Below are 26348 nucleotides of genomic sequence, written 5' to 3' on the forward strand. Positions count from 1 at the left end.
ATACTGTCCCCATGGGTGTATCCAGGCCCATTGGAAGACTCAGGGGGTGACTGCCTGGTGCCCCCATGGTTGAAAAAGTGTTTCTAAAATGCCCTCTAGAGTGGCAAAAATTAGACCAAGTGCCCTACTGTCTGCCATTCACATTGTGAAATATGCTTGAGTGCACAGGATGCCCCATGCAATAAATGACAGTGTGCCCTCCATAAATGTAAAAACATGTCTTCATGAGTTCCTTTATAGTAGAGAAAATGCGATGCAGTACCCTATAAGGTGCCCTTACAATGGTCTAAATTGGACTGTTCCCATGCCCTTACTTCCAATGGAAAAGGGTGCTGTTATGAAGTGCCCTTTATGCTGCCCCTACATGACAGTGTCCCAAATGTTGCCCTTTCCAAAGAAGACGATTAGATGCTGTGCCCTACAGTCTCCCCTAATGTTCCCACTTGGGCATGCTTTCCCAAAGTGAGGCTGTGACAACCCTTGGCACAGCCAGTCTGTCACTGTCCAAGCCCCCTCTGGATCTGTGGAGGCAGACTATGTTAATTGGACATATGGGGCAGCTGTCCATACACTGTTAGCCAGAATAGTAATAATTGGATTTGGATTAAATATGCACGTGTAATATAATAATGATATATTCTTAGTCATGCTGAGCAATTTTAAATGACTGTTCTGCCAAGCAAAGTGTGCTACAGTTTTGGTCACCTTCTGATCTGAAGTCGGTGCTGGATCTGTGCAATACTAGTTATTTCAGTGAATCCCCATTTTAGTCATGGTTATCTTTCCCTTTTATCTTAAAGCTCAGCATTTAGCCTATCAGTTAATAAATGCGTGTGGCAAAGTTATTTTGTAGTAATTTATTAATTTTGTTCAAGATGTGAAGACAAAAACATTATTAGCCCACATCAAGTGCAATTAACCATGGCCTTCTTCAGTGTTTTGAATTTTATCCTACAATTTTCAATTGCTGCCACGTTCTTTTTTGGGATATTATTCTCAATCTCCTGTTGAGAATATCGGCCATAGGCTAGCCTACTGTCAGAACGGTTTCAGACAGCTCATCAAATTACGCTTATTATCAGTAGGCCTAAATGCATATGTTAAGTAGATTTGGTAGGTCTACAATTTACGCATTTTAACAGTCGTAATGGTTTGACAAGTTGTCTCCCTTGCCATGTTAATTGCGGCAACATTGCCCTTTTTGGGAACAACTAAAAAAAAAATCAAAAAATCAGTTTACGCTGCTGAAACAACACCACTCTGCTGGTTTACGCTTTGCTTTTTGCAACATAACTCCTCTTTTCGACGATCGCCTGATCTGGGCTGCACAGTCTTAGCTTATTGAGGTCTAGCTTGAATTAGCGTTGCCTGTTAGTGGAACGGAACGTTAGTGGAACGGCTTGAGGCTTAAGTCTAAGTTGATGTTTACCCAAGTGAGACTTATTCGTGTTAGTGCGACTTGCGTTAGCGACGTTGATGGAACACCCCCCTGGTATTTATACTCTGGCTAACAGAGTTATGTGGGTAATTAACGAACGGAAAATGAGGCACAGGTGAGTAAACACAGCCAATTGGACCCAGGTGAGGGAACAATGAAAACAAAAGCACATGTGTACAACAAAAACCAAGGGTGCAATAATGTCCTTTGGCCTCCAGGGCCAAAGTCAGACAGTGTCACAGTGACTGTCCCTGACCATGACAGCTGGATCTCAAATTAAAAGCGCTCACTCATTTACTAATGTATATAAAACAAAACATTAACATAAAATGTACTTTAGGCCTACTTTCTCCAGTATATATCCTTAATTTTAAACTGCCCTAAGGCTACATGACTGAGAAGAATCCATGCCCTCATCCAGCAGCTGTCCTTACTAAATAAGTATTTTAAACGCATGCTGTGGTGGAAATTTAAAATACAGTTACAATGTATCTGTTTTATATATATGTAATGTAATGAATTGGGACTTTGAAGGATGCAAGCTCTGTAGAATGGATGTATCAGTTGGACTTAAGGTAGTTATGGTGTTGTTTTATGATGCCTAATTAAGAAGCCAGAGGCACAGAGGTTGGGGGATTCTTGAGTTCCCGTGGCCTAAAGGGAGAAGTGTAGATGGATCAGTTGATCTAGCAGCTCTGACCTTTTGGCCAAGGAGATTGTGTCCTGTGTCCTGTTTGTGTTTCATTAAGGGTATCTTTACTATCCTCATTTAGAGAAGGAGCTGGGACAGCAAAGAACTGTGGGACACTTGATGTGGAGTCAGAATCAGAATTCGGTTTATTCGCCATGTATGTTATACAAACACGGAATTTACTGTGGCAGGGAGGTGCAAACACTAAACATATACGAACCTTAAATTAAGTAAAGGTACAGAAGTTTAACTATTCCTAAGAACTAAACAATCTAAGAATAAAACAATTTAAATATAAAATAAAATATATATAAGAATAAGAATAAGAATGAGCAGCATGAGTGGTCAACATAGTGCAATAGTGCAATCAGATACTGGGTTTAATAATGAATGAATGTCAATGGGAGTCCTTGGCCTTGTTGAAGAGGCCAGTAGCAGATGGAAAGAAACTGTTCTTATGGCGTGAGGTTTTGGTCCTGATGGACCGCAGCCTTCTGCCGGAGGGGAGTAGCTGGAACAGGGAGTGGCCAGGGTGGGAGGGGTCGGCCACAATCTTCCTCGCTCGCCTCAGGGTCCTCGAGGTGTGCAGGTCCTCGAGGGTAGGCAGATTGCAGCCGATCACCTTCTCAGCAGTGCGGATGATACGCTGCAGTCTGCTCTTGTCCTTGGCAGTGGCAGCAGCATACCAGATGGTGATGGAAGAGGTGAGGATGGACTCAATGATGTCTGTGTAGAAGTGCACCATCATTGTCTTTGGCAGGTTGAAGTCAGAGACTTGTGTTCCCAGCTTGACGCACTGCTTCCTGTCAGACAGGAAGTCTGTGATCCACCTGCAGGTGGAGTCGGGCACGTTCAGCTGGGAGAGCTTGTCCTGAAGCAGGGCGGGGATGATGGTGTTGAAGGCAGAGCTGAAATCCACAAACAGGATCCTGGCGTAGGATGCTGGGGAGTCCAGGTGCTGTAGGGTGAAGTGGAGGGCCATGTTAACAGCGTCATCCACCGACCTGTTGGCTCTATAGGCAAACTGCAGTGGGTCCAGGAAAGGGTCGGTGAGTCAAACTGTCACTGAGTAGTGCTGGCCAATCACAGAGACTACTATATTTATTGATTGAACATCTTGAAGATCCTATGTTCTAAGTTTATATAAGGCAGGGCTTTATGGTTGTTCTCCACCACTCTCTCGAACGATCGCCTTGTCGATCTGCATGTCTTTCGCTATGACGGGTCCAGAGTACTCTGTTAATTCTTAAGTTGTACAAACTAAATAAATTGTATTGAAACCGCCATCTTGACTATTCAGATCTACACAGTGCCACTTGAATTCTTCCATTACAATGCTAAGGCCACTGTTGCGTCCAGCAGCCTTGTAGAGCTTCATAACCAGACGGTGATATGACAGAGGTGGCATCCAAACCAAGAGTCGACACAATAAGGAACTGAACATTGAACATTTGTGATGCTCTCTGGAGAGTATGTGCTATGTTGTGCCATCCTCTGTATATAATCCTCCCATGTTTCCTCAACATACTCCGAAAGGGGTGTCCCATCCATTCCATTTGGATGAAATGTTAGGTCAGCAACTACTTCTCCACGCAATGTTTCTGCAGAGCGGGAAATTCCAATAGTGGCCAATTGATCAGAAATAGCAGCAAATTGGCATCTGCCATCAGGGGTCGGGTCAAAGTGAATGTTCATGTTTATTGATTGAAAATCCTCCAATCTGTCCTTATGTAAGTAAGGCATTCCCAGGTCCATTTGTACAACTCTTTTGGACTTTGGGCGCTGCTTTTCTTCTTGTTTTGTCACACTGGTCACATCAGAAACGGAGAAACATTTTTGTGTTGGAGTGGGGCTATTTGGGATTTGAAACTCAATCTTGTATTTGTGCAACTTTAAGTTTTTTTTCACAACAACACCTGGTATCACAAGATGTTTTTGTGAGACTCTGTGGTGGCTTCTCCTCACCCTGACCAACACTTTATCGTATACTCTAGAGGGTTTCAAACTTCCAGATAGAGTCTGTATGCGTGCACAGCATTGTGTAGCCATTTTTCTGATCTTAATTTGTTCAGTCTGAAACAAGAGTCGGTGCCTTTGGGAGGGCAGTGTTTCGTCGCTTGGTGGACAGTGTTCTATAGGAACTTCCTGTGTGAAAGAAATTTTGGGTCTATGTACAATGAATGTGTTTTAGGAGAAGTTTACAGTTGGTTAAGAAGCTTGATACAATGAATGTTGATTCAACTCCATTTGGTAGAGATGCCATTTGCAGTTTTATGACACCTAACTAGGAGACGTGAAGTCTAAGAGACGGGAAGGCTGGGTGACCTGGGAGAGTTCTTGTCACCTGGGGGGAAGAGACAGTTGGTCTGAAGACAATGTGGATTCAACTGTATTGTTCTAAGGATTTAACCAATGACAGAAGAGATTTGGTATAGCTGCATGTCTGTAGGATGGACCAATGACTTTTGAGAACTGTCGTATCTATAAAATGGTCTGTTGAAGAATGTTCTGGGGGGTTCAGGGCCATCAGCTGGGTAGTGCTGGTGGGCTGGATTCTCCCGGTTCCATTCTAGAATGCTAGATGGAGCTGTATGGAATTGTCTTTGTGTTATTGTCTTATGTTTGTGTGTCGATGATGTTATGTTGATAACGTTATTATGTTTAAATCTACGTCAAATAAACATTAACTCTGTACTTCACCCGACTTCAGCTTAAACGATTGATTCTCTCAAAAACTTCCACGACACCTGAGAAGAAGTTAACCGGTTTGATAATGCATGACTTTTTCTTCCGTAATAAACCTCAAAAGGTGACATCCAACTCAAAACCTCCTTTGGGTCTTCATTCATCACTTTTGCATAAATTGGCAAATGCTTAACCCAATTGACTCCTCCTCGTTGATATTGGACTAGGTCATACATTATCTTTTTCCTTAGAACTCGGTGGCTTCTCCACTTTAACCTGGCTCTGGGGATGGTAAGGAGAGCTTGTAAGGACTCCATAAGTTTTTTTTACAGCACCTTTAAACTCCTACCCTTGGTCATGCTGTATGATTTTTGGTGGACCATGCTCATTGTAAATGTCTTCAAGGTGTCTAGCAATGTCTTCACTGTGTTTACCTTTCAGTGGTCTTAGCCATACATATCGACTAAACACATCTATTAGAGTCAGGATGTACCTATAAGTGATTTGGCCATACTTGACCCTCCACTCACCAAGGTCAACAAGGTCCACCTGATGACGATCCTGAACAGCTTTGGCTGTGATAGGTTTAGGTTCAGGCTTGTTGCAGAATGAGGCCTTGTGGAGCTGGTACCTCCTTGAGCGGTCCAAGGTATCCTTCACCCTTGCTCTACTGATGCCAGAGTACTTATTCCTGAGGTGTATATTAATTTTTCGTACACCAGAGCCTTTTGTGATTTCCAGTGCCTCATTTACCACCAGGGAGATTGTGGATTTTCTGGGAACCAATTTTCCTTTAAACATTATGGACTGACCATCTTCACCAAGGGCGTAATGGTTTCTGTTCCGCCACAGTTGAACGAGTGCAGAGCGCTGAATCCTTGACCTCTCCGCTACTGGCACATTGAATTCCCCCTTCAGTGCCTTTAGAACAACATCATATGTCTCATCAAACATTGGTCTCTGTCCATGTCCTCTGCATTCTAAAATGAAACAGGAGAGGACTAAGATTGTTTGCAGTAGTCTCATCTTTTCAAATATGTCAAATACCTGCAATGGTGATAAAGACACAGTTATTCTTCACAGTTATTTTTTGTGGGGTATACTACATAGAGAGATTAGTGGGTTAGCGAAGTATGTTGTGCTCAAAGCAAGGGTATGCGTTGACACAAAAGTGGCTTTTTAACCTGGCTTTGGTTTCTCATGCTGAAAACTTAACCTGGAACAGGTTATGTCTGAGGTTAAAGCGCAAAACATGTAAAAGCACGGCCTACTGACCAATCTTGAAGTTACTTCATGTGAGAAATGTATTTTGCAAGGGGAGCTCCTCCTATCCAAACATTTAATGTACCTAGATGTGTAGAGTGCTAACATGTGAAGATATGAATGCCTGCTGTGTTTGGCCCTTGGGGGCCTCAAAATGGCTGAAAAAAATTATTTGATCAAACATTCAGGCAACAATCTCATATTAATTTTAAATGAACTGGTATGTGACACATAGTTCTGAATGGCCAATATCATCGCAACACAGCCTCAACATGAGAACACGCACAGAGTCTGAGTTAAAAGCCTGGTTTGACAGGTAAATATACTATGAACTCAAACCTTCAGGGTTTGCAGAGCTAACTCAAAGATTTCCAAGTGTCACTTTCTTCGTAATACACCCTACTGGCATATACAACTGAGAATTTTAAATTAATTGCAATACACAGTCAATATTCTATTGCAAAACATGCTGAATAACTCAGTAGGTTAGTACATATTATTCTCTAAGCAGTTATTTTGTCATTAAGTTTAATTTTCATATCAGGCTTGGCTAACACAATTTAATTCCTTAATCTACACTGTCATCTAGTGGATAAAACTGAAATAAAACTAGCCCACTTGGGTATAAACCTCACAGCTGTCTTATTACAAAATATATTTCTGTGCAGCAATACACAACAAATTATATTTATTTATCTATTTATCTACTACAACAACTATGTAAATTATGCTAGCAATTTTACAGTTTTACAGTTGGACTAGCTATTTGTCTGTTAACTTGAACTATGCTCTCTCAAGGTATATCTCTTCCTCCTATTATATAGGAATATACATAGGAAAATTAGAATGTATGAACAGGGACTTCATCAAAATTAAGTATGTTTATTGTAGTAAAATCATTTACCTTCCAACATGTTTGAAGTATGGGCATTTGCAGACAACTTCTTCAGTCACATGGCTTAGCCACTTGTCATGACTTTACTATTCCATTGCCATCTAGTGGTCAAATATAGGTGCTGCTGCAAAAGAAGCGTTTCTTTGAGAAAATTAAATGATTTTATGAGTTTAGGTACATATGTGCTGTTAAGTTATTTTAGTATTTAAGTATCTTTTATACACCTTGATGAATACAATAGATTTAAAAAAAAAATCAAACAAGACAAGTGTGTATTGTGTTTGTGCTAGCCTGGGTGAACCCACCCGAATCTGCAAGCAATTTAATGTTGCTTTGTAGATAAGACTAGCCCTAACACAGTTTTGGCCGATTCGAGAATCCCAGAGAAAAAGTAAAGCTTTGCTTATGGTAGCCCGACGTGTGCCTCCAAAACATTTTACCAGTCGAGGCGACTAAGACCAACGGAGACCGCGGGGCTGTCATTGGTCAGATAACGACTCATTCCCGCAGCCCCTAGCGTTCCGGCGGTGAATTGCAAAACCATACTGAAAACTACAACGCAGAACTTAGAAAGACTCACAACTCCATCAAAGCGCCTGCATGGTCACAGAGTTGGATACACTATAACGGAACTCTTAAGAGTGAGATATAAATCCAAATGGACTCTTGATTGCTCCTTTAAGGCCTCCTGTGGAGGGGGGTTTGAGGGTGGAGGGGTATCTGTAAGGTTGGATATTTAAACATCTGTTGCAAGATGCAATATTAAGGCTAAGAGTGACACTTTCTCTCCAGAAATTGAAGATAAAATAAAGTGATACCTCAGTTATTACATTATTGGCTCAGTTATTACATTTTCAACGTTTTTTTTTAATGCAAGGCCAATAACATAATAACGTTTTGCCAATAACGTAATAACTTATTACGTTATTGGCTGGTTATTACGTTATTGGCTCAACAACTTTATTACATTATTGTCAATTTATTACATTATTGGTTTTATTACATTTAAATTATTAAGTTATTGGCCGTTATTACATTATTGGCCGTTATTACATTATCGGTTGCTACAGGGAGAAAACAGGACAGAGTAACACGACGGATATCGCTCATAAAACATATATATATATAAATATTATTATTTTATTTATTTTTGACGATGTAGTTAAGGTGGCAGGCTTGTGTTGCTTAGGCGGCCGTCTTAGCTGCAAAATACTTTTTTAAATTGTATTTATACATTCTGCTTTTTCTACGTTTTAATTTTAATTAAGATCTGTATATGTTTATTGTATGCACGTTCCTGCCACAGTAAACTCTGTGTTTGTGTTAACTTACATGGCAATAAAAAACAATTCTGATTCTGAATTTGTTTGGAAGTTTCTCTGTTCTTTGCTTGTGCTTCAGCAGGCATAGTGGGGCAGCGGGCTAAAACAGCAGTAGGATTGTCCTCTGTCTCTCTTACTGTCTCTCTGTCTTTCTCTGTTTCACTCTCTGTCTCTTATTGGTGTGTCTCTCTCTCTTCTGGGCAAAGGAGATGCCAGATGTTTGGCGGTTTAGCTGTAGGGTGAGGGAGGGGGGCGAGGAGGGGGTTACCACGCCACGTGTGTATCGCTGGGGCGGTCCAGGTTGCTGTCTGTGTGACAGCGAAAGCATTGGCACTGGGCCCAGCTGGCATCCCACGCAACCCCCCCTCAGCCTCACCCTGGGTGGCCAGGCACATACCTCGGTTTTTATGCCTTTTCCACTTCTCTGCTCCATCTTTTTTCCTCTTGTCTATTCCATTCCATTCCTCATCTGACTTGTCCTTTCCCCTCTTCTCTTTCTTCTCCTCTCCTTCCTCTTACTCTCGTCTCAAACATGAATAAACATGCAGCATGTATGTGTGTAGTGAATATGTCTGTGAGGACCCTTACATCTTCTAAGGAGAGGTTTCCATGGAAGCTATAAATGACAGGAACATCGACAGGCAGCCAATGCCCTCCTCTCTGTCTCTGTCTGTCTCACTACTGTATCTACAGTGTATCTATCTGTCTATTTATTTACAGTATGTAAATAATGTATATATCTATCTATAGTATATATCTGTCTATCCATCTATTTTTCTGTCTCTCAAATTGCCTCTATTATCACAGGGTCCAGATGTAGTTACCCTATCTAAAAATGGAGAGAGATGAGAGAGAGAGAGCCAAGAGAATACGAGCAAAATCATTTACAGTGAGAAGAGGGGAGGAGAAGGAAGGATAGATATACAATAATGATAGATATACAATAACAAAAATGTAAAAAATAAATAAAAAAACAATAGAAAGGGGTTACTGTACATGGATTTGGCAGATCAGGGGACAAAGAGAAAAAGAGACAGAGTGGTGGATGTTTTTCAAAGCCAGGAGGTCTTGCATGACTGAGGAGTGAACAGTGGAGTGTGTGTGTCTGCGTGCGCATGTGTGTGCTTCATCCCCGTGGCTTGCAAAGAGCCATTCGGGTTCAGTGCTCTGATGTGAAGTTGATTAAATCTTTCCAGCCAAGAAAATATACATATCTCTCCAGGGCTCCCTCAATGACCCTCCTCTTCTCCTCTCTTGCTACCTCTCCTCTTCTCCCCCTCATCTCTTCTTCATTCCTCTCTTTCTCAACTCTCTGTTTCTATCTTCTCATTCCTCTACCACCTCATGTCTGACTTTCTTGCAGACAGTGCTACTGTATGTTATCTTCTCCCCTTCCCTCTCTCTCCTCTCCCTCTTAATAAGCATCTTTTTTATCATTGCCATCCTCTTTACCTCCGTCACTCTCTCCTCCTCACACAACCCTACTTGTCCTCTATTCCTCCTACTTCCTCTTTTCCCTCTACATGTTTACAACACCCTCTCCTCCTCCCTCAACCCTCAACCCTGCCATCCTTTCTAGAGCCTCTCCTCAAATAACCTCCGCTATCCTCCCTCTCCCTCACTATCCTCCTTTCCTCTCCTCCTCCCCAGTTCCACTCCTCCATTGCAAAAGCAACACAAAATATAGCTGCAAGCAGCGATGCGGGTTCCTCCGCAAAATGGCAAAATATTATAAACATGTACACTGTAGAAGATCGAGACTTGGACAACAAGAGAGCAAAACTACTTCATGTTTGGCCAACAATAATAGGCTGAACGGGGATTTGAACTCATGAGCATAAGGTTACTAGTCAGTCTCTCTAGCCTCTCTGCTACACACCAACTGCTGAGATTTTATGATTAGTAAGGGCTGAGTATTAACTTTTTATAGGATACTGAAACTGTTCTTGAGTTGATCTCTTTCCAGACTCTTAGTCAATGCACAACAAACAATAGTCATGTGGGCAACTGGGCTAGGGCAGCGCTCATATTCAGCTCCTTGCGAGAATAGCCTGTGACAGTACAGCAGCCGACTCTCTGGTCCCATTAAACTACACAACATGCACAATCAGGGTGACCAACAAGATTATATTAACTAACAAACAATAACATTACAAACATCTAACTGAACGAACACAACAACTGAAATCCCTTGCACGGCTGTTGTAACCAACTATTTTCCACAAGTCTTTGCGTTTTTTGATATGCCGCACTGCATGCTGGGTACCCAAGGGTGCTGACGCTGATTATCTAGCTGTGCTCCGACTGCGTGATATGAGTATTAGTTTTTGGTCAGCTTTGGGACAAAGGTTAAGAAACGGTTGACATTTCAAGGTGAAATTGCGCATGGTATTTCAGAATGATGTCTGCCTGTTTAACTAAACAAGTAATCAAAATTATGACAGGCCAATAGACTGTGCCTGGATACGAACCTGTGACCTTGCACTTTGTAGGACACCGTTTCAACCCATTGAGCTACCCTCAAGGCTGAGTATACGTGGTCAGTTACTGTACAAAAAAAGGAAGCCGTTTCTCCTGAAGCACGGATTGTTCGATTTGGCCAAAGTTTAAACAGCTGTAATTCAATGATCTTTTGACATATCAAGGTGAAATTGCGCATGGTACTTCAGAACGATGTCATCCTGTTTAACTAAACAGATATTTAAATTTAAGACAGGATCAAATACTGTGGCTGGATTCAAACCTACGACCTTATACTTTGCAGGTCACCGTCCCAGCCCATTGAGCTATTCTCAGTGTTAAATATTGTCATGTTCAGTTACTGTATGAAAAAGTAAGCTGTTTCTCCTGTGGTAAGCGTTGTTAGATTCAGCCAAGGTTGAAACAGCTCTAATTCAATCATATTTTGACATATCAAGGTGAAACTTTGCATGGTACTTCAGAGGCATGTCACCTTAAAGCTTATTAGGTTTGAACCATCCTTCAAAAATACATTTGATTTAGTGACACAAACATATTGAGGCAATGTGGACATTTACATAAATACACCCATTTCAGCCATTTTGTACTTGATTCAATTGCCTTAAGTAACGTTTTTAAATACGTCAATGATACATATCTGTACCAAATTTCAAGTCAATTTCACCTTTGGTTCAAGAGAAGAGGAATTTTGAAGGTTTTCCCAGATTATCACAGTACAGGAAAATCCATCATGGCGGACCTTATGGGTCCTTGAGGCTTTTTTGTTCCTCATGAAAAATGAGGCATGCACAACAAGTTTCAGAAGAATTGGAGCAATGGGGTGGAAATGCCATCACTTCGCCCCCTATGGTCCGATGTGGCCCATATTTGGTGTGGGGGTACCCACTTGGATGTAGTATCAATGTGCCAAATTAGAAAATTTATGACCAGGGACTTTTTGAGATATTGGGGCGCAAGGAGAAGAAAAATAATAATAAGAATACCAACAATAACAATAGGTTCCCTCCTACCGGAGGAACCTAATAAGAAGAATACCAACAATAACAATAGGTTCCCTCCTACCGGAGGAACCTAATAACTAGAGAGGGTACAATTTCTGGGGAAATTGTACTAATTTAACAGAGCTAATAGTGTCTTACTGAGTGTACTTCGTGACTGCCATCTGACTGTAAGTAACCAGAGTTTGTTTCATTCATTTGTGTTTTGCTAAAACTTTGCCTCAAGGACAGAGGGTAAGGGTATAGCAGCTAAATTGGTCAATAGGTAGCTAGCTAGAGATCTAGTTTCAGGGTACTTGCCGCCGAGTGAGACCCTGGCTTTGTTTACATAATTAGGGCCATTGTAGAATTTGGTTAAATCAGCCCTGACTTCTGTAATCAGATTCAGAGCTAATAGTGTTTTACTGAGTGTACTTCGTGACTGCCATCTGACTGTAAGTAACCAGAGTTTGTTTCATTCATTTGTGTTTTGCTAAAACTTTGCCTCAAGGACAGAGGGTAAGGGTATAGCAGCTAAATTGGTCAATAGGTAGCTAGCTAGAGATCGAGTTTCAGGGTACTTGCCGCCGAGTGAGACCCTGGCTTTGTTTACATAATTAGGGCCATTGTAGAATTTGGTTAAATCAGCCCTGACTTCTGTAATCAGATTCAGAGCTAATAGTGTTTTACTGAGTGTACTTCGTGACTGCCATCTGACTGTAAGTAACCAGAGTTTGTTTCATTCATTTGTGTTTTGCTAAAACTTTGCCTCAAGGACAGAGGGTAAGGGTATAGCAGCTAAATTGGTCAATAGGTAGCTAGCTAGAGATCGAGTTTCAGGGTACTTGCCGCCGAGTGAGACCCTGGCTTTGTTTACATAATTAGGGCCATTGTAGAATTTGGTTAAATCAGCCCTGACTTCTGTAATCAGACATCTCCGCCTGGATGACCGAGCACCACCTCCAGCTGAACCTCGCCAAAACAGAACTTCTCATCATCCCGGCTAAACCCTCCATCTCCCACGATCTCTCAATCACCCTGGGATCTGCGACGGTGACCCCTTCATCCTCTGCCAGGAACCTTGGGGTTACCATGGACGACAAGCTCTCCCTCACGGCCCACATTGCTGCGGTCTCCCGGTCGTGTAGATTCACCCTCTACAACATCCGGAAGATCAGGAGATACCTGTCTGAGCACTCCACCCAGCTGCTAGTCCAAGCACTTGTCCTCTCCAAGTTGGACTATTGCAACTTGCTGCTCGCTGGTCTCCCAGCATGTGCAACCCGCCCTCTTCAGAGGATTCAGAATGCAGCGGCCCGCCTGGTCTACAATCTACCCAGACGCTCCCATGTTACCCCGCTCCTCATCTCTCTCCACTGGCTACCTATCATGGCCCGTATCAGATTCAAGACCCTGGTATTGACCTTCCGAGCAGTGAACGGGACTGCACCCGTCTACATCAAGTCTCTCCTGCAGCCTTACACCCCCGCCCGTCACCTACGGTCTTCTTCAGACAACCGCCTGGTGGTCCCACCGCTCAAGACCGCCCGGTCCCAACACAAGCTCTTCTCCTGTCTGGCCCCCCAGTGGTGGAATCAACTCCCCACCTCCATCAGAGACACTGACTGTCTCTCCACCTTCAAGAAAAGGCTCAAGACACACTTGTTCCGGGAGTACAACGGTACTTAGGAATGGTTCGCTTGACCCGATGTTAGTTTCCTCAAGAATCACAATGACTCTTGCTTAGAGACTTGTTGCTCTTGTGGTTAGTGGTAACTGACTTAAATTTTTGTACTCGCTGTGATGTATTGTTTTTATTATTGTTGCTTGCTTTTTCCACAGGTACACTTGCACTTATAGCAGTTCATGTTGTTTAATTGTAACTTGTTTAACTACATGCTCTTATGGTTCTTCCCTTTGGCACTTATTTTGGTTGTTCACAATGTGTGCTTCATGTTTTGGCTACTCGCAATGTTTTGTGGCTATCTCGTTGTTATGATCAATGACCTATGCACTTTGTAAAGCTCTCTCTTGGAAGTCGCTTTGGATAAAAGCGTCTGCTAAATGAATAAATGTAAATGTAAATTGTAGGGTGTGCTTGCTTGCGTCGGTTGCACAGGGGTCCGTTTTTGAATGACATTTTTACAACTGATTTCTGTATATTTTATATGAAAATGCATACTTATTATTTATAAAGATTAAATAGATTTAAAAGCATTTTTTTTTTGCTGCTCATTTACAACTGAAAATACGAGTGAAGTGTAGAATGAAATAGATGTCTTCTCATTTCCCCTGCAAGAGGCAGCGTCATCGTTGAATCAAAACAAATACATTTGGCAGACCGGTGTAAAAATTGACCTAATCTCTATGACTTAAACGTCATTTTAAGTTTTTCCCTTCTCGTAATATTTTCAAGCATGTAGCCTACTCATTGCATTCATTCATTAATAAAGAACCCCCTTTGAAGATTATTCTACGACGTTACCCGGCAATAGAAGATGGAATCGCGATTCAAACAGTACCATCTGCTAACTGAAAATATGCCCCCCAAAACGTAAATAAGCTTGACATTTATTTAGTGGAAAATCGCTCATTCATAAAAATCTCACTGGTAGCGATCATTGTCAGTAACAACGCAAAATGCAATATAGCCCTGTGTGGAGAAGCTGCCCCGGTAAATTGTACTACTACGGTACAGTACTAGTAGACTACTGCTGTGTTCGTCTTGGTAGCGATTGCGTTAGTTGAATTGGATTTAACGTTCCGTTGTACGGTTTAGGCTGAAATTAATTATTTTCATGAACAGATTGACAACGTTTAGGCTGTGGCAATGAAGTTCAGGTTAGTAGTTAGATAGACTTTTGATTTAAGTAAGGGGAGTGCCGAACATGTTCTGTCGCCGTTTGACTTCCTAAACAGCTGTGTACTGTAGATGTTTTTGTAGTGTGTCTCGCGTAAGCTACAGCGTTGCAGTGAGCTACACTGGTTTGAAACCACAGGTAATGGTAATTTCACCAACAAATCGTTTACTAATGTCAGAATAAATCCTACAACGAAAATGTATATGTGAGGAATGTTTATTTTAACGATTGAAAACAGATACATCATAGACCACTGTAGTATGTGTTGCCCGGGCAACACACTATAATGTCATGATGCTAATACTTAAGTGAAATAGTAGACTACTGTTTCCGAAAGTAGATGTACTTCCTTAATAATATCAGCTTATATTGTACATTACACATCATAATTGTGTGTCATATCACAAAGTAAAATGAGTAAATAGTTATCACCCTGGCCTCTTTGCTTGTGGCGTTTCTGCAGCTGCCTTGCAGTAAAGCTATAGTTAGCCTAGCTATCCCCCAAGTTAACAGATACGAAACGAATGTTATGCCAAAGGTAGTCACGCGTGTTTTTGTGACGTTAGTGACGTAGTGACGTTAGTAACGTCAGTGACTGTGGCTAGCAAATTAGCCACCGTTAGCTTCACTTTTCGCCACAAAAACTTAACTTGAACCTAAACCATGCAACGGAACGTAAATCCCAATAGAAGCAACTCAATCGCTACCAAGACGAAACTTTTGACACCTAGGTTGTCTATGTAGGCCAAATATTGACTGAGTTTTACGGGGCAAAAAAATAAAAATAAAATAATAATAATATATATGTGAGAGAAAAAAGGTTGTGCCCTTGCCGAAGGCAAAGCACACCCAATAAAACTAACGAATACAATAGGTTCCCTCCTACCGGAAGAACCCTAAATATAGCTGCAAGCAGCAATGGCGGATTCCTCCTTCAAAATGGCAAAATGTGTAATTTAGTCCTATTTGAATATGGGACATAACAATGGGACAACGGGATGACTGGGTTGCTGCTGTAAAGAATAGCTTACTTGTAGTGCTTTAAAAAGGTTGTTTGGGGTGCCATAACTTGTCATGGAAGGGAATTTCAAATCATGCCTAGCATCAGTGGCGATTTGTCCTGGCTTAGGTTACTGAAATGAATTTGTGCAACAGGCAAGGGATCCACCTGAACAATCAATATACTTCATTAAAGCTAACTCGGTTGTGATTCTGACACTACCATGCATAGACTCCCAGTAGCTAGCTACTGTGGTAAACCTGTCTTGTTTTGCAGTGGTTTACACAGTCTCGCTAAACAGATGATCGGAGTGTTGTTATGGGCTCAAATAAACACTCATTGCTATGTTTAACAACCGGAGGATTGATCGGAAGACTAGAAACCGTTTTGTCAGAATAAAAATATAAAAACTATGCCTCTGACTGGTTTTGAACCTACAACCCTTTGCTTACCAGCACAACATCTCAGCCAATTGAGCCATTCCCAGACATGGATTACACAAAACTGGATAATAAGGGAGTCAGGTGGCTGAGCGGTGAGGGAATCGGGCTAGTAATCTGAAGGTTGCCAGTTCGATTCCCTGTCATGCCAACTGACGTTGTGTCCTTGGGCAAGGCACTTCACCCTACTTGTCTCGGGGGAATGTCCCTGTACTTACTGTAAGTCGCTCTGAATAAGAGCGTCTGCTAAATGACTAAATGTAATGTAATAAAAACAGCTGTTTCTCCAATGGCGAGCATTGTCAGATTTGGTCGAAGTTCAAACAGCTGTAATTCAGTTGTAGTGAGGTCCACAAGACCACACGGAGCCAACATCTTGCCACACCTGAAGAGTGATTCAATCACATCAGACAAACCTAATCAGCCCTTGTGACACCCTCAGTATGCTGATTACCCACCAAACGCCGATGCAAAGGAACCATAGAATGGGGGGGGGGGGGACCTCCCCAATCTACCTAATCAGCTCTCCTGCTAGCTTGCAAGCTTCAAAGGGCCTGATTTAGACAACACGTCTCCAGCGACCATTTGCTATCCGTTTCGGCGGCGATTTGAACAAAGAACATACCTTGATCAGAACTTTTGAGGAAAGTTCTTGAGACTTCACCTTTACCACAAGAGTACAAGGTGGAGAATTATGAGAGGGATATTTGTGTTATGTTTGTTACTTTGTTTTAATGTTGTGTTCACTGAAATCTTGATTCTAGTAACAACTCCTTCTTCCTGAAAGATAACCACGTCATTCTTGGTATCTACACGAAGCTATCATAATAAAACAATCATTCAACTATATTTTGTAACTGTACCAAGATGTCCTGAACAATATTTGAACCATCGAATGAACCAGCCAAAGATCAGATCACACCTTTGGTAGGTGTGAAGGAAGGAGGGGGGAGTTGAGAACCCAGCTTCCCCCAATCCACATCTGACCCCAGACGGGTCCTCCCTCGAACTGTATAAAGCCCTAAGATGACCATCAATCTCTGACTCCAGCGAAACCGACCATGGCATGAACGCCATCAGGATTGGCGTTCCAAAGGACGTCGCCAAGCTTCTCCTGAGATTCAACTTCATAGTGAACGCGTCACTATCGGGACATTTCAACAGAAGAACCAAAAACGCAATTCCAAATGCGACTTCACTGAGATCCCGCAGACTCAGTCACATGACCCAGCGCAGCCGCGCTGTGACTTCAGATTCTTCAAATGGACCTTTGGCGCAAACCGCCCTCAACATCATTGATCAACCCCTGATCAAACGTAACTATGGCTAACGCTCTTTCCTCCTCGACATGGCATTGGCGTGAGCTCTGTTTATGATTTGTAAGGATGTAATCACTGACTGTACAATTTCTGCCTTTCTTTAAGTTAGACCATTTCATTCTGTTCATTGAAACCAATCTCTCATATCAAACCCATAATCCAACTTTTCATAAGATCTGTTTACCTTACTTGAATAAATTCATTGTAAAGATATTTTGACGTGCGTGTTCACTGATGTTACGATTGGCTCTACTCTTAGAACGAATTCATTCCTAAAGATGAGACTGATTATTACATATTAAACATAGGATTCCCTAATGTCCTAAACCAATATTAGGGTGGTGCCCCAGACTTTATGATAAATTAAGTATTTATATCTTTAAACGAGCAAACCCCGCTACACAGTCATATTTCGACATGTCAAGATGAAACTTTGCATGGTACTTCAGGGGCATGTCACCTTAAAGCCTATTAAGTTTGAACCATCCTTCAAAAATACATTTGATTTTGTGACACAAACATATTGAGGCAATGTGTACATTTACATAAATACACCCCTTTCAGCCATTTAGTATTTGATTCAATTGTCTTGAGTAACATTTTTAAATACGTCAATGATACATAACACAATCTCAAGTCAATTAGAGCTTTGGTTCAAGAGAAGAGGAATTTTTAAGGTTTTCCAAAATTATCACTGCACAGGAAAATCCATCATGGCGGACCTTATGGGTCCTTGAGGCTTTTTTGTTCCTCGTGAAAAATGAGGCATGCACACCAAGATTCAGAAGAATTGGAGGAATGGGGTGGGAATGCCATCCCTTTGCAAATTGGACATTTGGGCGTGGCCTGTGGCGCCACCTATGGTCTATGGTCTGATCTCTTGATAATTATTAGTATAAGATTATAGGGCTTCAGAATGTTTTGGCAGTAATTAAGGTTACAGCTTCAGTATCAAAAAAGATTCAATGTGCAATGCATAATAGATTTTCATAGACATAAATAATTAGAATGAGATGGATCTAAAAAATGTAACCTGTAATGTACTTTAAAATGATTTTGACTGTTTTTGCTGTATAATAATAAAAAACGTACATCCTACTCCAGAAGAAATGTATACCATTTTCTGTTTCTAAGCATACTTCTTAAAAGTATATCAAAAGTGAACTATTTTCTAAGTATACTTCTTACAAAAGTGAACTATTTTCAAAGCATACTTATAAGTATATCAAAAGTGAACTATTTTCTAAGTATACTTCTAAAAGTATATCAAAAGTGAACTATTTTCTAAGCATACTTCTTAAAAGTATATCAAAAGTGAACTAAAAGTGTACTATCCATATTTTAGTATACTTATAGTATACTTAAATATAATTCTTCTTTGTAAGAGTTCCTCCAGGTACAAAACGCCTTCTCTCAAATGAAACTGTCACTAAATACATCCAAGACTAAGGCCATGTGGTTCCATCAGAAGGGTGCTCCCTCCCCTCCACCATTAAACATCGCCACCTGTGAGGGAGCTATCCTGGAGCACGTTTCAACCTACAAATATTTGGGCATCTGGTTAGACTCTACACTATCCTTCTCTCACCACATCTCGAAGCTACAGTCCAAGATCAAGGCCTCTCCAGTTAAAAATTCCCAAACTTAAATCTACCCTTGGTCTTGCATCATTTCAGTCCGCTGCCACCTCAAACTGGACAAATTAATTTCCATTGCTGCCTTCAAAGAAGCCATTTCACTCATCCTCACTGAATCCTGTAAATTGATTCTCACCTTTTAACCCACCCCCTGAGTATCTTGTTTTCCTATTCATCCCCATGGTTTGTCTTTATTGTCTGTTGCCAAATGCCTAGTTTGTCCTACTGTTGTACCTATGTTGCCTGCTTTGTTTTTCTCACCTGCCTGTATCCTTTGTTCATACCTTGTTGTGTGCCGTTGTTGATTTTTTATTTTCTTAGCCCCCTTCTCCTCTCCCTCAAAAAGGGCTTTTTGCCAGGCCATTACTGGAAATAGGAATTTGTTCTTAATGATTTTGCCTGGTTAAATAAAGGTTAAATAAAATAAAAAATTAAACATCTAATCTCTCTGACAGTTGTTTAAAGCCCTTAAGCTGTGTTTCTCGTTAGAAATAGAGGACCCTAGACTGTTTCTGCTGTTTCTACTTACAAAATAGAGGACCATAAGTTAGAAATAGAGGACCCTAGTCTGTCTCTGCTGTCTCTAGCTAGAATTAGAGAATCCCAGACAGTCTCTAGTTAGAAATAGAGGACCCTAGACCAGGGATGTACAATTATAATTCAAAGAGGTCCACTGACAAACATTTTCTCCCCCCAAAGGTCCAAACTATTAAAATGTCTAAAGTGCGCTATGATTTGGAGCGTCATTCTTGTATATGGAGGCCGTATAGCTAATAAACAAAGTACTGACACTCGCTGCTGGAAGGATAAAGGCATACTTGTCTATCCAATCCTCTTTAAAAGCTCGATTTTCTGTATCAACTTTTCTGACTTTTGCGCACGCCATTCTACAACTTAACCTCCCGCTTCTGCATTTGCTTCTCTAGCTTCTGCTTTTGCTTCTCTTGCCGTCTCTCTCCTAACATGCATTGTAAACTTCAGATTTTATAAACTTTTGATTGCATGAGTTTCGTGAAGTGATTTAAATAACACACGTGATTGTGAACGCATCGTAGTATGGAGTGCTGTCTGGGACTGTCTCAAAACTTTTAATGTGTTCATTGAAAATCACGGTTGCTTCATCAGTATTTAATTTAACAATTACTTTTGAGAAACGAATCTAGGTCCAGATAGAACACAGACACGAACCGAGGTCCACCAATTGTGCACCCCTGCCCTAGACTGTCTCTGCTGTAATAGAAGACTGTATATAGGACCCATGACTGTCTCTTGTCTCACAAGCTCCCTCAGCAGAATTGAAGAAGCGGGTAAGGGTTTCCTTGGTGATAACAGCAGTGCTTAAGGTTGCCATGCCAGCAGGGAGCTATACAGTACCATCTAAACCAAGTTCCTTCACCATTTGTTGATACTTTAGTCAGTTGAGCACTTGAGCAATGCAGGAAGATTTCATGGTTTTGACTGTGTCTCATAAGTGAATATGCTGAAGTGTTCATTTTGGGGTCCAGATAGGGCCTGTTTATTTTGATTGTATTATACAGTACAATATACAAACACCCAACTTAATCCAATGATTTTCTAATTTTTTTATGAAGATATATGAGCATGTCAGTGGTCAGCTGATTGTGGATGTTTGTTTCTGTTGCTATGTGATGCCAGGTGATTTTGGGCCTGTAGATTGTCAGGCAAACATGCATGCATGATACAGTACAATGGATACACCTCTGCAGATCATCCAACAAATCATAGCTCTTTCTGTCACGCACACGTGCCATCCAAAACCATATAATTCTTATGAAGGCGTGCTTTTGATATAATCTCTTATTTAATAAACTGGTACGAGACTGAGATGGTGTGGGAGAGTTGGGAGGAGGGTTAGGGGGGAGGGGTGTAGGGTGGGGGAGTGAGGGGTGAAGGATGAGGGGTAGAGCAATGGGGGAGTAAGGGGTGGAGGGTAAGGGGTGGAGTGTTGAGGGGCGTAGGATGGGGGGTGGGGGGTGGAGGGCATCAATCAAAAGACAGAGGAAGGCCTTGTTTCAATCAAGCTTTTGTTCTTTGATCCAACTGCTACTGGTTTTGTTGAACTAATTTCAACTCCATCGTTGTGGTTTCTGCACTTGGTACCAGCTCAGCAGGTTTTTTGAGGACTGGGTTTGAGCATGGGTTAGTGAGTTTTAGGTTACATAAGAACAAAAACCTACAGATAAGTAGGTTCAGATCCTGGATGAAATAATAATCATTCATTAATAATAATAACTCTCTCTCTCTCTCTCCCCTTCTTTCCACAGTGGGTGAGGCCAGGAACCTAATCCCCATGGATCCTAACGGTCTGTCGGACCCCTACGTGAAGCTCAAACTGATCCCTGACCCGAAGAACGAGACCAAGCAGAAGACCAGGACAATTCGCTCCTCACTAAACCCCACCTGGAACGAGTCCTTCACTTTGTGAGTTCAGCATGTGTGGGTGTGCATGCGTGTCTGCAGGTGTGTGTTCTTACTCCGTGTCCTTTGTGTTTCCAGTAAGCTGAAGGGAAATGAAAACAACCAGTGAGTTTATAGAACACAATACAGTATGTGTGTGTGTGTGCATGCGTGTGAGCATGAGTCTTCAGTACGATATGCACGTTTGTGTGTGTGTTCTCTCACCCTGTGCCTTCCCCACTCCCCCCAGTAAGCTGAAGGTGATGGATAAGGACCGCAGATTGTCTGTGGAGGTGTGGGACTGGGACCGCACCACTAGGAACGACTTCATGGGTTCCATGTCCTTTGGCGTATCCGAGCTCATCAAGTCACCTGCCTGTGGATGGTCAGTGCCCGTCAATCCAACCAATCAGATGTCCGGTTGATTTTTTTAAATAGAATGTTCGCAACTCAGCCAATCTCAACACACACACACAGCCAGTTACATGTCAGCACACACTTCCCTTGGCATGGATGTCTACAACAGGCTGGCTGAGTTTATGCTGTTCTTCCTGCTCTGTCTCTCACTGATAAACAGCCCATCATAGACACGTAGGAGCCTCTCCTCCAGAACCTGGTTAGTACAGCTGCCTCCAGCCAGCCTCAGACAAGGCTGACTCCCAGCTGAGGCCGGCTGGGGATTCCTGGAACTGCCTTGGCAATCACCATAGATGATGACAATGGTTTTGATGTGTGTGTCTGTGCCAGTGTTTTAGTGAATTATGAACAGGTGTATAAAGTAGAGACGTTGTGCTGGGTGAGATGTGTGCGTGGGTCTGGTCCAGTCTGGCTAGGATGTTTACAGTGTGGGAAACCCTAGCCAAGCACTTGTTTTTGAGACCAGAGGGCATCCCAGCTGCCAGCTATGAAGAGACATGCTCTGTCAGACACCAGTGTTTGGAACTCCATCCATCCAGTATTCTCAGCAACGGATACACACTGCACTCACAACTGGGGAAATGTCTATCTGAGGACAAATGGCCCCAAACAAAAGCTGGTTAATAGTAGCGACTGTGTTTATTGGTACTTAGATTCATTGACAAAATGTGTGTTGTATGGATGGCTAGATAAGGTTGGATGACTGGATTGATTAAACCATTGACAGACACACTGCCTCCTTGTCCCCCTGCCTCCCTGTGCCCTCCCTGCGTCACCCTACACCTCCCTGCAACCCTCTACACTTCCCTGCACCTCCCTGTCCCGTCTGTACCCCCGTCTGTACCCCCCTACACCTTCCTGCACCTCACTGCGCCCCCTGTCCCCCCCTACACCTCCTTGTGCCCCCCTGTCCCCCCCTGCACCCACAGGTATAAGATGCTTAACCAGGAAGAGGGAGAGTACTACAACGTCCCCATCCCTGAAAAGGATGATGTTAACCTGGAACTCAGGCAAAAATTTGAGGTGAGATGACCAATCTTGGGGTCTTTGTAGTCCATGAAGTCTAACTTTTGAGGCTAAAAGAAGCAATCTTTTAAACACGATGAATAGGCCTACTGCATGTGTGAAAACATCTAGTTCTAAAACACACATCCAGCCATGGAATCATCCACAAATGGATATTACCCTCTCAGCATCAGGAGCCAGTGCTGTCACATCACCATGGTTACTGCACATACAATTTTGAGTCTTGGCCCCCCTCCTTTACGTGTTAGTTTTACTGTGTGCCTTCACTCCCAATATCAACCCCCATCTCTCTCTCACTATCTCTATTCACCCCCAGTCTGTCTCTCTCAATCACTCTTCAGTTTCAGCACCCTATATCAACCCCTATCTCTTTCTTTTCCCATCTCTCTCTTTCTCTGGTTCTTTCTCACACTCTCACTAGTTGGGGTGGGAATTGGTTTAGGACATTAGGGAATCCTATGTTTAAAGATCCTGTAAAGTAAATTCCATGTTTTGCTTCTAAGTACATTATATATGTGTGAAATGAGTTCCTGAAAGCATGTGCAAAGCGCTAAAACTTTGTCGCACTGAAATGTGGAATTAGACCGAAGAACAGTTTCTCTTCCGTTTTCAGATCAGGTTTTAATGGGCGGAGCCAAAAAATGCCCTATCTACGTCATTTTGCCCCATCTATGCCAGATCACTGAATGTCTCCTCCTGCTGTAGGCTACTGTTATTGTAGCTTACATCAGCTAGCTAGCTAGCTTCAGGATGTCTCCCACCACCCGCAACTGCCTCTTCCCTGGATGCAAGAACTCCAGCTGCGCTGCAACGCCATTTAAGTTCCCTGTTGATAATGAAAGGAAAAATAGGTGGATAGATGTTGTGAAGAGCCACGCTCATGGAAAGCTTCGGATAAACTCCAACAGCCGCCTCTGCGCCACTGACCATTTCACGGCGGACAGTTTTAACATGGACCAGACAGACGGGGTTCACCAACACACGGCTTCTCTTGCAGCGCGGAGCCGTACCGAGCATCGCCTCCCCGGCCGTTCATCCTCCGGTCGCACCTGGACCATCCACCGCCACCAGCAGATCATCACTCAGTTCTGTGTGCTTGTTATAATTATACTAGATAACTTTTCCAGAGGTATCTCTGCTATAATTAGTGCAAACCGCTACTACTCGGTATAGAATGATGGTATTTTGGTGAAATGGTAGCTAATGTGCTAGAAGTAGTTGGAGAGCTCACTGTCTGCTGTCTCTACTGTAAATGTTGTGATGGCATTTTTTGATATAGTTACTAAGAATGTATTTTTAATAGACTGAGGTTGTGTTTAAACAAATGGATGTTGCAGTTGGTCTTAAGGTATTTATGGTGTTGGGTTATGATGCCTGATTGAGAAGCTAGGGGCACGGAGGTTGGGGGATGTTTGAGTTCTGTGGCCTAAAGGGAGATGGATCAGTTGATCTAGCAGCCCTGACCTTTTGGCCGAGGAGATTGTGTCCTGTGTCCTGTTTGTGTTTCATTAAGGGTATCTTTACTGTCCTCATTTAGAGAAAGAGCCGTGACATCAAAAGACTTTGGTCACTTGACCTGGGGGGTTATATTGTCTTAACTGTCAATGAGCAGTGCTGACCAATCAACAGAGTTCAGAGGAATCATTTGATCTAAAGTTTATATAAGGCAGGGGTTTATGATTGTTCTTCATCACTCTGGCGAACGACCTGTGGCTAGCACCTCCTTCGTTATGACTGATCACAAAGTACTTTGTTAAATCATGATCTGTATAAGCAAAATAAATTGTAATAAACCCACATCTCTTGACTACTCAGATCTACACAGTGCCGCTTGAATTTCCACCATTACAATGTTTACTCATGTGTTACAGCTCGGGGGAATATTTCATTTATATGCATCTGTATGTTTCACTCATTGAACAAATAGGCTACATTCTAATTATATACTGTTTTGTTCGGCTTGACGTAGCGTCCATTATCTGGGTCGTAGGTAGCTTACTTGAGAGAGGCGGCGCCTTCCAGCGAGGGGGCCGAGCTTCAGCTCCTTCAGGCGACACGCCCCCCCAGTCTCGAACAGAGAAGACTGCAAATTTTCTTACGATTTCAAAGCCTAATTTAACATACTTGTCTGTGTTTTTTTTCATTCGAATTTGGATGGGTAGTTAATAACACATTATTCGGTGGTGTGGTGAACTTGAAACTCGTTTTTAATTCCACTTTACAGGATCTTTAATATGTAATAATCAGTCTCATCTTTAGTAATTAATTCGTTCTAAGTGTAGAGCCAATCGTAACATCAGTGAACACGCACGTCAAAATATCTTTACAATGAATTTATTCAAGTAAGGTAAACAGATCTTATGAACAAGTTAGATTATGGGTTTGTTATGAGAGATTGGTTTCAATGAACAGAATGAAATGGTCTAACTTAAAGAAAGACAGAAATTGTACAGTCAATGATTACATCCTTACAAATCATAAACAGAGCTCACGCCAATGCCATGTCGAGGAGGAAAGAGCGTTAGCCATAGTTACGTTTGATCAGGGGTTGATCAATGAGGTTGAGGGCGGTTTGCGCCAAAGGTCCATTTGAAGAATCTGAAGTCAAAGCGCGGCTGTAACGCCAGTAACGCGTAACGATAGTAACGCGTTCGCTATAAAGTTGAATCTCAGGAGAAGCTTGGCGACGTCCTTGGGAACGCCAATCCTGATGGCGTTCATGCCATGGTTGGTTTTCGCTGGAGTCAGACATTGATGGTCATCTTGGAGCTTTATACAGTTCAGAGTTCTAGGGAGGACCTGTCTGGGGTCAGACGTTGATTGGGGGAAGCTGGGTTCTCAACTCCCCCCCCCTGATCTCTGGCGATCTCATAAGATTGTTCACATATTGTTCTGGATATCTTGGTACAGTTACAAAATATAGTTGAATGATTGTTTTATTATGATAGCTTTGTGTAGATACCAAGAATGACGTGGTTATCTTTCAGGAAGAAGGAGTTGTAACTAGAATCAAGATTTCAGTGAACACAACATTAAAACAAAGTAACAAACATGACACAAATATCCCTCTCATAATTCTCCACCTTGTACTCTTGTGGTAAAGGTGAAGTCTCAAGAAATTTCCTCAAAAGTTCTGATCAAGGTATGTTCTTTGTTCAACTGCCGCCAAAACGAATAGCAAATGGTTGCTGGAGACGTGTTGTCTCGAGCAGGCCCTTTGAAGCTTGCAAGCTAGCAGGAGGGCTGATTAGGTAGATCGGGGAGGTCCCCCCCCAATTCTATGGTTCCTTTGCATCGGCGTTTGGTGGGTAATCAGCATACTGAGGGTGTCACGAGGGCTGATTAGGTTTGTCTGATGTGATTGAATCACTCTTCAGATGTGGCAAGATGTTGGCTCTGTGTGGTAATTTTAACCCTAGTGCTGCCTTCGGGTCACATGACCCAAAGGTTCACAACGAACCATCGTTGTGTTTACCCA

The 26348-nt window shown here is 42.2% G+C and overlaps 1 protein-coding gene across 2 annotated transcripts in view; it reads left to right on the top strand.

Moving 5' to 3' along the window:
• prkcab (protein kinase C, alpha, b) overlaps positions 1-26348 on the top strand; it is a 278873-nt gene that overhangs the window by 211721 nt on the left and 40804 nt on the right. For both annotated transcript variants that reach the window (XM_062452861.1, XM_062452870.1), the window contains exons 6-8: positions 21295-21451; positions 21678-21812; positions 22774-22867. In XM_062452861.1, the coding sequence (XP_062308845.1) occupies positions 21295-21451; positions 21678-21812; positions 22774-22867 (386 nt within the window). The remainder of the gene's footprint in view (positions 1-21294; positions 21452-21677; positions 21813-22773; positions 22868-26348) is intronic.

Source organism: Osmerus eperlanus, chromosome 2 (assembly GCF_963692335.1).
Source record: "Osmerus eperlanus chromosome 2, fOsmEpe2.1, whole genome shotgun sequence".
NCBI lineage: Eukaryota > Metazoa > Chordata > Actinopteri > Osmeriformes > Osmeridae > Osmerus > Osmerus eperlanus.